Source organism: Apodemus sylvaticus, chromosome 6 (genome assembly GCF_947179515.1).
Source record: "Apodemus sylvaticus chromosome 6, mApoSyl1.1, whole genome shotgun sequence".
In the NCBI taxonomy this organism is placed as follows: Eukaryota; Metazoa; Chordata; class Mammalia; order Rodentia; family Muridae; genus Apodemus; species Apodemus sylvaticus.
Genome location: NC_067477.1, coordinates 87,253,117 through 87,266,617, shown reverse-complemented (window position 1 = coordinate 87,266,617; position 13,501 = coordinate 87,253,117). Strand labels below are relative to the sequence as shown.

The window sequence follows — 13,501 nt, the reverse complement described above, 5'->3', positions numbered from 1 at the left end:
TACGCTATTAGGAAACCATTTAATTCCTTAATTTTACTGGATATATTGGAAAGTTGCTTTAAATATTTAAATGTATTTTTGAACCACAATATTTAGAGAAAGAAAGTTCTTCTAGTCACAGACTGTTTCCTGCACTGTGTCTGAGAGTGGAGATGTTAAGAATGGCCGCCCTGAATGGCAGTAACATATTCCTTGTTCACTTAGAATGTCAACTACACTAATGCCTTATTTAGGTTGTTATGTTTTTTACTCAAGCATTAAGAATATTGATTATTTATCATCAAGAAGAATGTAGGACCAAAAATAATTACACTTAACTGGAAACAACTATCAAGAGTCTTTGTTTTAAAAGTAAAAGATTTATAGTATAATTGGTGTGTGAATATGTTTGGATATGTAACACTTATATTTAATAACCTATAATATATAAATATAAAATATTTATATTTTGTATTTTATAAAAACACTCTTTGTACATATGTATCTTGTCTGTATATGTATTTTAGTTGGAGTTTTAAATTTATAAAATAGTTGAGCAAATGTATTTTAATAACCGTTAAAATAATATTCCTATCACTATACACCTGAATGGTGGATTTTATATATATGTGTGTGTGTATATATACATATATATGTATATATATCCTGTATTCTAAAATATGTTGAATTAGCAATTAATAACTAAGTTTAACTAATATGAAAAAACCTTTAAGACATTAATAAGGACATAAAAGTACTTAAGAAATTCACTTGTATTTTTTAAATTTTTATGTATTTATTTACTTTATATTCCAATCACAGACCCCCCTCTTTTTCCAGTCTCCCCTCCTACAGCCCCTTCCCCCATTTCCTCGCTCCTTACCCCTTCTGGGTATCACCTCCCCCTGTCACATGAAGCCCAGCAAGACAAGGCACATCATCTCCCATTGAGGCCAGACAAGGCGGCCCAGTTAGGGGAATGGGACCCACAGACAGGCAACAGATTCAGGGACAGTTTCTGCTCCAGTTACTGGGGATCCACACGAAGGCCAAGCTGCGTATCTGCTACAATGTGCAGGGGCCTAGGTCCAGCCTATGCTTGCTCTTCGGTTGGTGGTTCAGTCTCGGGGGCCTCAGTGGGTGCAGGGTAATTGACTCTATTGGTCTTCTTATGGAGTCTCTATTCCTTCCAGGTTCCTCACTCCTCCTAACTCTTTGACAAGACTTCCCAAGCTCCATCTAATGTTTGGCTGTGGGTCTCTGCATTTGTTTCCTTAAACCACTGGCTGCAGCCTCTCAGAGGACAGTTAAGCTAGGTTGTTGTCTGCAAGTATAAGAGAGTATCATTAATAGTGCCAGGGATTGGTGGTTGCCCATGGGATGGGTCTTGATTTAGGCTAGGCATTGGTTGGCCATTCCCTCTGTCTCTGCTATATCTTTGTCCTTGAACATCTTGTGGGCAGAACACATCTTAGATTGAAGGTTTTGTGGGTATGTTTCTGTCCTTGTCCCTCCACTGGGAACCTGTCTGGCTATAGGAAGTGGCCTCTTCACTCTCCATATCTAGATTGCTAGGAGTCTCAGCTATGCACTGAGGAGCTTAGGAGCTTCTCTCATAATACAGCTCATGTTTTCAACCTAGATCTCATTTATGTGTAAGAGAAAGGAAATTTGTAAACTAAGTCAGTTCTTCTGAATTCAGAGTTTTGCATGGTAAGATCTTTTTTTTGTGGTTGTCTTGATTTCTGTCTGAGAAATGAGAAATGAATCAGCTTATCCTAGTGCAATACCATAGACCCTGTTCAACACCTGAGACCGCCAGACCCCGAGAAAGATAATTTGTTCCCCACAGCCATTGCAGCTGGTAGCAAGAAAAGGACAGAGCTTGCTCTTTGAAATGCATCTCCCTCAAGGGAGATGAGGTTAGCTTAGTTGGCTGGCAGTGGGGCCCTTTATAAGCATCCTGATATTAGGAAAGTCTAATTTTAAGCAAGGGATGCTGACAAACCAGCTCCTCTGTCAGCCACATGGGAGATATATCATTAAGACCTAGGAATGTTTTGGAAATGTGTTCCAGAGAGATTGACACCTCTATTCTAACTTTCTAAAAGGTATGCAGGTCTGCAGGAGTAAAGGTATAGTTGTCATCGCAAGTGGCCTACTATACAAACATCATGGAAGAGTTAGCAAATTAGCTGCTAAACCCTTTCAAATTTTTTGGTCATTTTAGAGGCCCATGAACACTTTAGCATCTTCTTGTAATATCTAGAAGATGTCATTTCTTGGGGGACACTGATTCTTACTGGGAATTTCTATCTATTATAGTGCTAATATGCATATGCTAGCAAGGAAGGCTTGTGTTTGCTTTGTGAAATCCAACATTCTCTTTGAACCTGGGGCTCAGTACAAATTTTAAATGGAAATAAAATCTTAAGGGTTATCAGTGAACTAATTTCTGTGTCAGTTAGACTAGATTAGTTAACCCTGCCCTCTGCATCTTCCATATAGCCGTATGTGGATTTAAACTAGTGAGTAGAGCATCTTGGGGCTACAGTTCCATGTGTTATGAACAGCATTGCATTTTAGATGTCTCGATTGTAAAGTGTGGTATGTGCCATGCAGGTATGTACCATGGGATGAGCCAGGACATTATTATATAGTTAGATTTTATTAAAAGATCACATACGATAATTTTTAAGTTTGTGTTCCTATTTAAAGAAAAAATGTGGAGCAAGGCAATACCTGATTATAAGAAATATTTTACTAAGCAAGTTCTGTGGTAGCTATCTAAATCTATCTAAAGTTTCTTGTATAAAGTTTCTATCTAGTTTCTAAATCTAAAGTTTCTGCTTTTTGTTTGTTTGTTGAGACTGAACCTTCTCTGATAGTAAGGTTGGCATGGCGCTCACACCGATCTACCAGCCTCTGTGCTTGAGTGCTGGGATCAGACATGTGTGCTACCACTCCCAGATACGCTACCTCTTAGAAGGTGGTTTTTGGCACTGTCTTTGTTTTTGGTTATTACTGTCCAAGTACAGTTCTTATTTATCTCTAACAGACATCATTGTAATAATTTTTACTGTTTTCCTTGCATTTAGTCATTGAGTGAATTTTACTGTTTAAACTACAGTATTTAACGAGTTCCTGCAATCCCACCACCACCACCCACTCAGCCTTTCTTTTCTGTCCCTGAAAGTCCCCTGTAATAAATTCTTTATGCAATACAAACCATTCTTCTTCCTGTTCCTTAGTGTTTACTTGGTCCCTGAAACTTTTTGCCTATTTGAAACAGTTTCCTATATTTTTTATTTCAAAATAATATACATTCTTCATGCATTAATTCCAATTATCTTTTTTTGTGGTAGTCTGATAAATATCAGCCTGGATTTATTAATATATATGCTGCAAGTTTACATGAGTTTATAGCAAATCTGCTTCTTTGTCATAAAATAGCTTATTTATGTTCATGTTGGTCTGTCTGTCTAAATTACAAATATCTTCTGGTATGCTTTTTCTCCTAGTGTATTAAAGTCACATCCACAGTTATGGATCACACAGGAGGAGACATTAAGAACTTCATAGGCCAATGCTACAGTTTCATCTCTGTGAATGTAAGTAGTAAACAGAATTGATTGGATGCATTTGAGACCCAAGCAAACAATGTCAGAGAATGGACCCTTCTTGACCCTTGTGCAAAAGAAAATTTTGACAGATTAATTGTGCTATTTACTATCTGATTTAAAATTGTATCTTTTATCATTGCAAATAGAAAAACATTATTTTATGTACCCAGTTCCTATAATGAGATGCAAGTATTGCTTACATTGACAGTAATTGTAATTTTCCATCAGTAGATACATAAGTTCAACCCAGGATATAGCTCAAATCTTTTTTTTTTTTTAGCTCAAATCTCAATATGCATAAATTATGGGTAGCATTTAAAGTGGTTTAATATTAATTTTGATAAATACATCGAATATCATGCAAAACTAATCTCCCTGTGAGTCAACTTCCTTTCACTTTCTCTTGTTTTCTTGTCTTTGAGGTTGCATCCTCTGATAGTCAAGAAACCAGGAAGTTACTGAGTATACTGGAAGAGAGCAGCCTTCCTCCTCTGTATCCTGTAGTTGTTGTTTTGGTGAGTGAGTAAATATGTCTCTTCTCTCATTGAGCCTCTGCTTCCTTCTTGATAACTTACTGTTTATTTCCTTGAAAAAGATTGGATTCCTTTGAGAGTGTCCACTAAAGATGCAGAAGACATCAAACATCTTTGATTGACTTTTCTGCTGACTTGTGCCTTTGTTGCTGTGGTCACATGGACCAATGATTAGAAAACTAGCAATCAATCAATTTACACTAACCAAAATATAAAACTATGTGGCCAAGATGACTTTTTGTTAAGCTAATATCTACGAGATGTATTTAAGGTGTTCTATCCACACAACAGTAGCAAAAGCAGAAGAAATCCAAAGGCTTAAAGAATGTTAGAAAGTAATAACAGGAAAACTCTTGTTGGCCTAAAAATATGTAGAATGAGTGAGATGTAGAAGAATGGCCTGGACATTTTTGGAGACAACACACACACACACACACACACACAGACACACACACACACACACACATTTTCAATGACTGAAAGATTATATTGACTTAAGAATTCATAGATGCAAAAGATTAGAATCCATGCCTGTCTAACCAGCTAAGAAATGGCCTGAAGTCTGTAACATTTTTATCCTGTGGAGAGGGCTTCCAGACAGTCATAGAAATACCTAGATCCTGAAGCTCAAGCCTATTATATAGTATGGGAGTATAATTCTTGTTGGGTAATTGGTAACATAGGTAAGATGTTAACATAAAACAAAGACAAACTTTGTATTAAACAAAACTCTAATGTGATCAATGACAGAAGAAGCAAGTTTAGTAGAGTGGGATTAGTTCATTCACCGTCCAAGTGTATTTGATTATTTGCCCTAAAGATTGATTCTAGGGGTGCAGCTAGTATGGAAACCCGTCACATGTGAGTGATTTCCAGAGCAATGGGGTATCATTGAATGTTTTAGGAAGGTTATAGAATCAACTCAATGATGGCACACTGCAGAGCTTTAAGGGTGGAGGACATTTTTAAAGTCCTGGGTCCAGTCCTCTATTGCATATTTCTTAGTATAGAGATCTTCATTTGATGTTCACTGGTGAGATGCCAAGGAGGCTATTCAGTCTAGTGAGAAGAGACCAAAGCCTTGGTTCCTTTCTTAACCTTAAGCTTCATTTTACTTAGTGTAGAACTGAAGCAAATAATATGCAGGTTGTATAGATTAACATGAATCAAATGCAGAAAGTAACTCCTGCCCTGTATTGGGCCCTTAGCAAGCCTGCAGTCCTGATGTGTCCTGGGGTACTCTCGGGCTCTGCTTCTTTCCATTCTGGATAGGATGGTTCAAAGTTTACTTCCATTTCTTTTTACCTGTTTCTAAGCTTTGGTCACATTTTCCAACTTTCTCCTGGATACTTCCATTGGATGCCTGTCTTTTCAGATTCAGTACCTCAGTTCTATCTCTGAACTAACAGTTTTCATGCCACAACAGTCACTTTAAGCCACAGGCACCCAGAGTTGTTGGTCTATGAGTGAAGTTTAGCTAATTATTTGCCAAGGTAGTAAAAGTATAAGAATAATATGATTGTAAAATTCACTAAAATGACTTTAAGTCTAGATAGGCAATACTTTAAACTTTAAAGGAAAAGTGTGTATACATGTAGCGTGGTCATTTATAATATGTATATAAATGAATATGTATATAAGCATATGCACATTTTGTTAAACAGGAAAAACTTATGTATTAGCAGTCTTAGAAGCCATTCTTTCATATTGCTTACTTCTAAGTTAGCTTGCTGGGCGCACCGATACAAAAAATAAGCTTTTGTTTTGATTGTTAATGAATATTTAAGTTAAATGACTCTAAACTCTGAGACTAGACCAAAAGGTATTTGACCATTTCTGTACACAGGTACTTTTACTCATCACAAATATGTTCTAAAGTTATAAATTACAGAGGTATATGTGTTTTCCCTTGGAAATAATGTGGTTGCGCTTCAATACATATAAAATGTAACAAAGTTTCATGATGCCCAGGCTAGTCTTACAGTCACAGTGCTACCAGGAATGACAGTGAACTCTTCACCTCCAAGTGCAGTGATTACAGGGCTGGAGGCTCCACCCCTTCTGGTCATACTGTAAATGCTTACAGGACTGTTTAGTGCTAGGTGAGACATTATAAGGGCTATCAACTTCCAATTTGATTCTACTTGAGAAAGTTGTCATCTGCATGCTGTTGAGGTCAAATAATTATAGAAAAAGAAGGTGGGAGGTCAACTAAGCTAGGGTATTTGACCAAAGCATTAGTGGATGAATTTTAAAAATTTATTTTCATTAATTAAATAATTAAGTGTTCAGCGTGTGAGTATGTATGTGTCAGTGTATGGGCACATATGTACAAATGTCCATGTACATGTGTATGTAGGTCAGAGAGTAACTTATGGAAGTACATTATTTCCTCCTCCATATTCTGGGGTTTGAACTTCTGTCCTCATGCGTGGTGCATTTCCCTCCTGAGCCATCTCAGTTTTAAGAGGCAATTGTTGGTATTTGGATTAATAATGAGGAAGTTCACATTTTCTCATATTGCCAACTAGATACAGAAAATTCCTTGAAATTTCTTGGTTTCTGTCATCAAAGGGACCATCAGCTTTTGAGGTGATAATATTTAGGCAACTACAGACTGAAAGGAACAAATAGTATGTTTCTGAGTTCTTGGTAGCGTCTTTTGAATTTTATTTTAGGCTTTGTGCAAGTCTTTATTATGTAGTTACTTAATTAAAGAAATCAAAAAAGTTAAGATATCTTTAATGCTGGAGATTTTTATTATTTAGGATAAACTGGTATAGGTAAACAGTCTCTGCTTTAAGATTAGGCTAGCTCAATATAGTACTCAAAGTCCTAGTCAGAGCTATTAGACAACAAAAGGAGATCAAAGGGATTCAAATTGGAAGGGTTGAAGTCAAAGTATCACTATTTGCAGATGATATGATAGTATACTTAAGTGACGCTAAAAATTCTACCGGAGAACTAAACCTGATAAACAACTTCAGCAAAGTGGCTGTATATAAAATTAACTCAAACAAATCAGTAGTCTTCCTATACTCAAAGGATAAAGAGGCTGAGAAGGAAATTAGAGAAATGACACCTTTACAATAGTCACAAATAGTATAAAATACCTTAGTGTGACTCTAACTAAGCAAGTGAAAGATCTATATGACAAGAACTTCAAGTCTCTGAAGAAAGAAACTGAAGAAGATCTCAGAAGATAGAAAGATTTCACATGCTCATGGATTGGCAGGGTTAATGTAGTAAAACTGGCCATCTTGCCTAAAGCAATCTACAGATTCAATGCAATCCCCATCAAAATTCCAACTTAATTACTCATAGATTTAGAAAGAGCAATTTCCAAATTTGTCTAGAAAAATAAAAAACCCAGGATAGCAAAAACTATTCTCAACAATAAAAGAACTTCTGGTGGAATCGCCATCCCTGACCCCAACCTGTACTACATAGCAACTGTGATAAAAACTGCATGGTTTTGGTACAGTGACAGGCAGGTAGATCAATGGAATGTAATTGAAGATCTAGAAATGAACCCACACACCTATGGCCACTTGATCTTTGACAAAGAAGCTAAAACCATCCAGTGGAAAAAAGACAGCATTTTCAGCAAATGGTGCTGGGTCAACTGGCAGTCAACATGTAGAAGGATGCAAATTAATCCATTCTTATCTCCCTGTACAAAGCTCAAGTCCAAGTGGATAAAGGCCCCCCACATAAAACCAGATACACTGAATCTAATAAAAGAGAAAGTGGGGAAGAACCTGGAATACATGGGCACAGGGAAAAATTTCCTGAACATAACACCAGTAGCTTATGCTCTAAGACCAAGAATTGACAAATTGGATCTTATAAAATTGCAAAGCTTCTGTAAGGCAAAGGGTACTGTCAATAGAATAAAATGGCAACCAACAGATTGGGGAAAGATCTTTACCAATCCTACATCCAATAGAGGGCTAATATCCAATATATACTTAACTTAAGAACTTAAGTTGTTAAACTCCAGAGAACCAAATAACCCTATTAAAAAATTGGATACAGAGCTGAACAAAGAATTCTTAACTGAGAAATACCTGATGGCTGAGAAACACCTAAAGAATTGTTCAACATCCTTAATCATCAGGGAAATGCAAATCAAAACCCTGAGATACCACCTCACACCAGTCAGAATGGCCAGGATCAAAAAACTCAGGGAACAGCAAATGCTGGAGAGAATGTGGAGAAAGAGGAACTCTCCTTCATTGCTAATGGGATTTCAAGCTGGTAAAACCACTCTGGAAATCAGTTTGGTGGTCCGTCAGAAAATTGGACATAGTACTACCTGAGGACCCAGCTATACCATTCCTGGGCATATTCCCAGAAGATGCTCCAACATCTACAACGTGTATATGCTCCAACGTGTAATAAGGACACATGCTCCACTGTGTTCATAGCAGCCTTATTTATAATAGCCAGAAGCTGGAAAGAACCCAGATGTCCCTCAAGAGAAGAATGGATACAGAAAATGTGGTACATTTACATAATAAAGTACTATTCAGCTATTAAAAACAACGAATTCATGAAATTCTTAGGCAAACGGATGGAACTAGAAAGTGTCATCCTGAGTGAGGAAACCCAATCACAAAAGAACACACGGAATGCACTCACTGATAAGTGGATATTAGCCCAAAAGCTAGGAACACCCAAGTTATAATTCACAAACCACCAACCAAATAGTACACATGGAGGGACACATGATTCCAGGGATACATATGTAGCAGAAGATGACCATTTCACACATCAATGAGAGGAGAGACCATTGGTGCTGTGAAGGCTCCATTCCCCAGAATAGGGGGACACAAGTCAGAAAATTGGGGGGGGGCTGAGCAGGGGGAGAGGTTTGGGATAGGGGATTTTTAGAGCAGTAATACGAAAAGAGAATAGCATTTGAAATATAAATAAAACAAATATCTAATAAAAATTACTTAAAAAAATTAGTCTAAAGGAAGGGACAAAATTTCCACATAAAGACAAGGGAAAAATAAAGTATTTTGGAAAAAATTAAGAAACTTAAGAAAATAAAATTTGTTGTTTTCTTTTTAAAAAGTTAGTTTTTTCCATAATCTTTTTTATTAATCTTGTGGATATTTTGTAATAATACATTACGACAGGCTTCATTTCAAGTGGTCATTTTTCTAAATGTGTAAATTTAGTTCTCTAAAAAATATTTTATTAAACCTTTGATGTTCAAAATACTGCTTGGGATCATCTATTTAGTCATCATTTTTTCCCTTTTATTTGTTTTTATATTGGCCTTCTTTGACAAAGTCTTGTGTTGATAATGATATTGTTTAAGGAATAAGCTTGCATTAGATTATTATATTTTTATTCTTTGATAACTTCATTTGCTGGATTTTGACCACCCTCTCATCATCTCATTCCTTTCCTACCCAAATTTAAGATTAAGTTTTTTCTTCTTTGCCCACCAAGTTCAATTCCTGTTGCCCAACTAGTCTCAGGACTAGGCCAGCTCTGTTGTGTGATCACAATACATCTGTCACAACATTAAAGCAATGGACTCTCCCTTGTGTAGCCATTATCAAATGCTAATAGCTCTTCATCTAGCAGTGGGATCAAGAGTCCCACCACTGCACCCTACTGTGCTAGAAGCAAGCATTACTTTGATCAACCTAAAATCTTCATTTTGGTATATTTAACTATGTATTTCTACAATAAGTCAGATATCATTGGTAATATTGTCTAGTTGATTAAAACAGATATTTGTACTAAAAGTAGAAAACGATCATTGAGGAGAATAATTCCCAGTGCTATGTTTTTCTATATAGTTTGTTTTTTCATATAGTCTTTTTTTAATGACCTTTAGGAAGACATCACCTCTTATTACTAGTACTAATAAGCATGTCTTTCACAAGGAAACTATTCTTTATGTTGAAGAGAATACTTTATTATTCGTTAGTACATGTAAATGGATTCACAATTGAAGTTGTTTATGATATTCAGCAAGAAAAGTGATAAATCAGTGTTAAAATTAGTGCTTTCTTTCTCAAAACATTAAATATGAATATATTTAAATTCCCTTTTGAGGTATTAATTTTGCTTTTTGAATATGTATTGTATACAACAGCAAATTTCTTATATTTTCATATAACTACATAATTGTGCTTTCACCCCTCTTCTGCTCTGATGCTTGTGTTTCTCCCCATACCTCCCCTCTCCTTTCTTTTCTTTTCTTTTTTTTTTCTTTTCTCTATTCTTTGGTTACATTCCAAATGATTTCCTCTTTCCCGGTTACCCCCTCCCTATATGTCCCATAAACCTTCTCTCCACCCATTCTCCAATCATCTCTTTCCTTTATCTCTATCCTGGTACTCCCCTACAATGCTAGGTCAATCCTTTCCTGGATCAGGGCCTTCTCCTTACTTCTTCATGGGAGTCATTTGTTATACTAATTGTCTCTTGGATATTCAGAGCTTCTGGGCTAATTAATATGCACTTATCAGTGATTGCATTCCATGTGTATTCTTTTGTGATTGGATTACCTCACTTAGGGTGATATTTTCCAGATCCAACCATTTGCCTAAAAATTTCATGAATTCATTGTTTTCAATTGCTGAGTAGTATTCCATTGTATAAATATACCACATTTTCTGTATCCATTTCTCCATTGAGGGATGTCTGGGTTTCTTCAAGCTTCTGGCTATTATAAATCAGGCTGCTATGAACATAATGGAGCATGTGTCCTTATTGCATGCTGGGGAATCCTCTGGTATATGCCCAGGAGAGGTATAGCAGGGTCCTCTGGAAGTGTCATGTCCAGTTTTCTGAGGAACCGCCAGACTGATTTCCATAGTGCTTGTACCATCTTGCAATCCCACCAGCAGTGGAGGATTGTTCCTCTTTCTCCACATCCTCCCCAGCACCTGCTGTCTCCTGAGTTTTTAACCTTAGCCATTCTGACTGGTGTGAGGTGAAATCTCAGGGTTGTTTTGATTTGCATTTCCCTAATGACTAATGATATTGAGCATTTCTTAAGGTGCTTCTCAGCCATCCAAATTTCTTCAGGTGAAAATTCTTTGTTTAGATCTGTACCCCATTTTTAATAGGGTTATTTGGTTTCCTGGGGTCTAACTTCCTGAGTTCTTTGTATATATTGGGTATTAGCCCTCTGTCAGATGTAGGGTTGGTGAAGATCTTTTCCCAATCTCCCCTCTCCTATTAGTTACCTTTGTCTCTTAGGAACTTGTGCTTCTGCTCTCAGTTTCTAAATAGTTCCATACTTTTATATATCTGTACAACATCTTGGATTTAAAGAGAAGAGAAAACATAATATTTGTCTTTCTGAACATGATTTAATCTTTTGGAACACTTCCCAGCAAGTCCTTGCCTCTGTCTGTATTTGAAGCACTCCCATAGCTTTCCCTCCTATCCTTACAGCACTTCACATCCCACTTAAAGTCTTTGATGATTTGGAATTGGGCTTTGTCCATGGTGAGGAATAGAGAACTAGGTTCATTGTTGGTGTGTGCAGATCCACATTTCCAGAATCATTATTCATGAATAGTTTTTCCTTTGGTTGTTTTTTGTTTCTTTGTTTATATCTTCATCAGAAAAAAATTAGGAATATTTGGCTGGGAGTATGTGGATTTCCTTCTGGGTTCTTCATTTGACCCCACTGATCTATGTGTCTGTCTATGTTGCTTTCATTATTATGACTCTAATGTGTCTTTAAGCCAGGAATGATAATTATATCCGGCATGGTTCTTTCTGTTTAGAAAGGCTGTAGCTCTTTGATCTTTTATTCATCCTTATGAATTTTAGGATTTTTTTCCAGTTTCATAAAGAAAGTCACTGTTATTATAGAACACTTCTAGTAATGTTTACAGTCTTAATTTTGCCAGTGCATAATGTTGGGAGATCTTTCCAAATCTTATAGTGTCTTCTTAGACTTTTTTTTTCTTCTGTGCCTAAAATTTTTATTGTAGAGTTCTTCCACTTCCTTAGGTAGGTTTATTCCGAGGCAATTTTTTTCATTTTTTTTTTAATTTTCTATATTCTTTGTTTACATTCCAAATGATTTCCCCTTTCCCGGTTCCCCCCTCCCCATATGTCCCATAAGCCTTCTTCTCTCCACCCATTCTCCAATTACCTCCTTCCTTTTTCTCTGTCCTGGTACTCCCCTACAATGCTAGATCAAGCCTTTCCAGGATCAGGACCCTCTCCTTACTTCTTCATGGGAGTCATTTTTATGCTAATTGTGCCAAGGCATTATTTTTGAAGCTCCTGTTATACGAATCATTTTCCTTATTTCCTTCTCAGAATGTTTATCATAGCTATACAAGAAGGCTACTGAGATTTGTATGCTGTTGATGTACCCTACAACTGCTGAAAGTGTTGATTAGTTGTAAGGGTTAAATCTTTACTGTCTCCTGTGTTCCTGTGTCTTGTATTCCTTTTATTTCCTTCTCATCTTAATTCTGTGCCTAAAATCTTGAACATTTTCCTGAAGAAGAATAGAGAAAGTCAACAGTCTTGTTTGCTTCTGAATTTTATAGTAGATATTATTTGAGTTTCTCTCATTTAACATAATGTCGACTGCAAGTTTGTTATTGTTTATAGCATTTTATCATGTTAACGTACATTCCTTCTATTCCTCATTTCTTAAGAGCTTTTACAATAAAAGGATGTTGGATTTTGTCAAAACCATGCTCATGTGATTTCTATTCTTAAGTCAGTTTATGTGATTATATTTATCAATTTGTATGTATTGAAGTGTCATATGAGTGAGTTGAAGTTAATTTCAGAGAGTTGAATGATCTTTTTGATATGTTCTTCAATTTGATTTGCAAGTATTTTATTAAGAATTTTGCATCTGTGTTCATCAGGGAAATTGTCATACAGTTTTGTTTTTGTTGCATTTTCTGATCTGATTTTAATAGCTATAATATTGGCTTTATAAAACCTGTGGTTGTATCGCTCTTCTTTCCACTGTATGGAGTGGCGAGAGAAGCAGAGGGCAAGATCTTTACACATCTGGTAGAATTCAGCAGTGAATACAGGGGTTCTCTACTTTTATTATTTTGAAGATTTTTTGATGTTTTTATTCCATTGCTTGTTATTGATCTGTTTAAATTATTTATACCTTCTTGGTATACAGAGATCTGCCTCCTTCTACCTCCCAGTGCCGGGATTAAAGCAACATTAAAGGCCAGCAGACCCCAGCAGCTCTTATACAGGAAAACATTTCATTGGAGCTGGCTCACAGGCCACGGGCCTAGTCCATTATTGCCATGGTCGAAACATGCTGGCATGCAGGCAGACATGGTTTGGGAGAAGCAGCTGAAACTTCTACATCTGGATACCTGGGCAGCA

At 36.4% G+C, this 13,501-nt stretch overlaps 1 protein-coding gene across 1 annotated transcript in view; it reads left to right on the top strand.

Annotated features, from left to right (window-relative positions):
* The window catches only part of Crppa (CDP-L-ribitol pyrophosphorylase A), a 313,308-nt gene that overhangs the window by 127,657 nt on the left and 172,150 nt on the right, over positions 1 to 13,501 (top strand). Inside the window, exons 7-8 of the mRNA XM_052185927.1 lie at positions 3,501 to 3,590; positions 4,025 to 4,117. Coding sequence (XP_052041887.1) covers positions 3,501 to 3,590; positions 4,025 to 4,117 — 183 coding nt within the window. The remainder of the gene's footprint in view (positions 1 to 3,500; positions 3,591 to 4,024; positions 4,118 to 13,501) is intronic.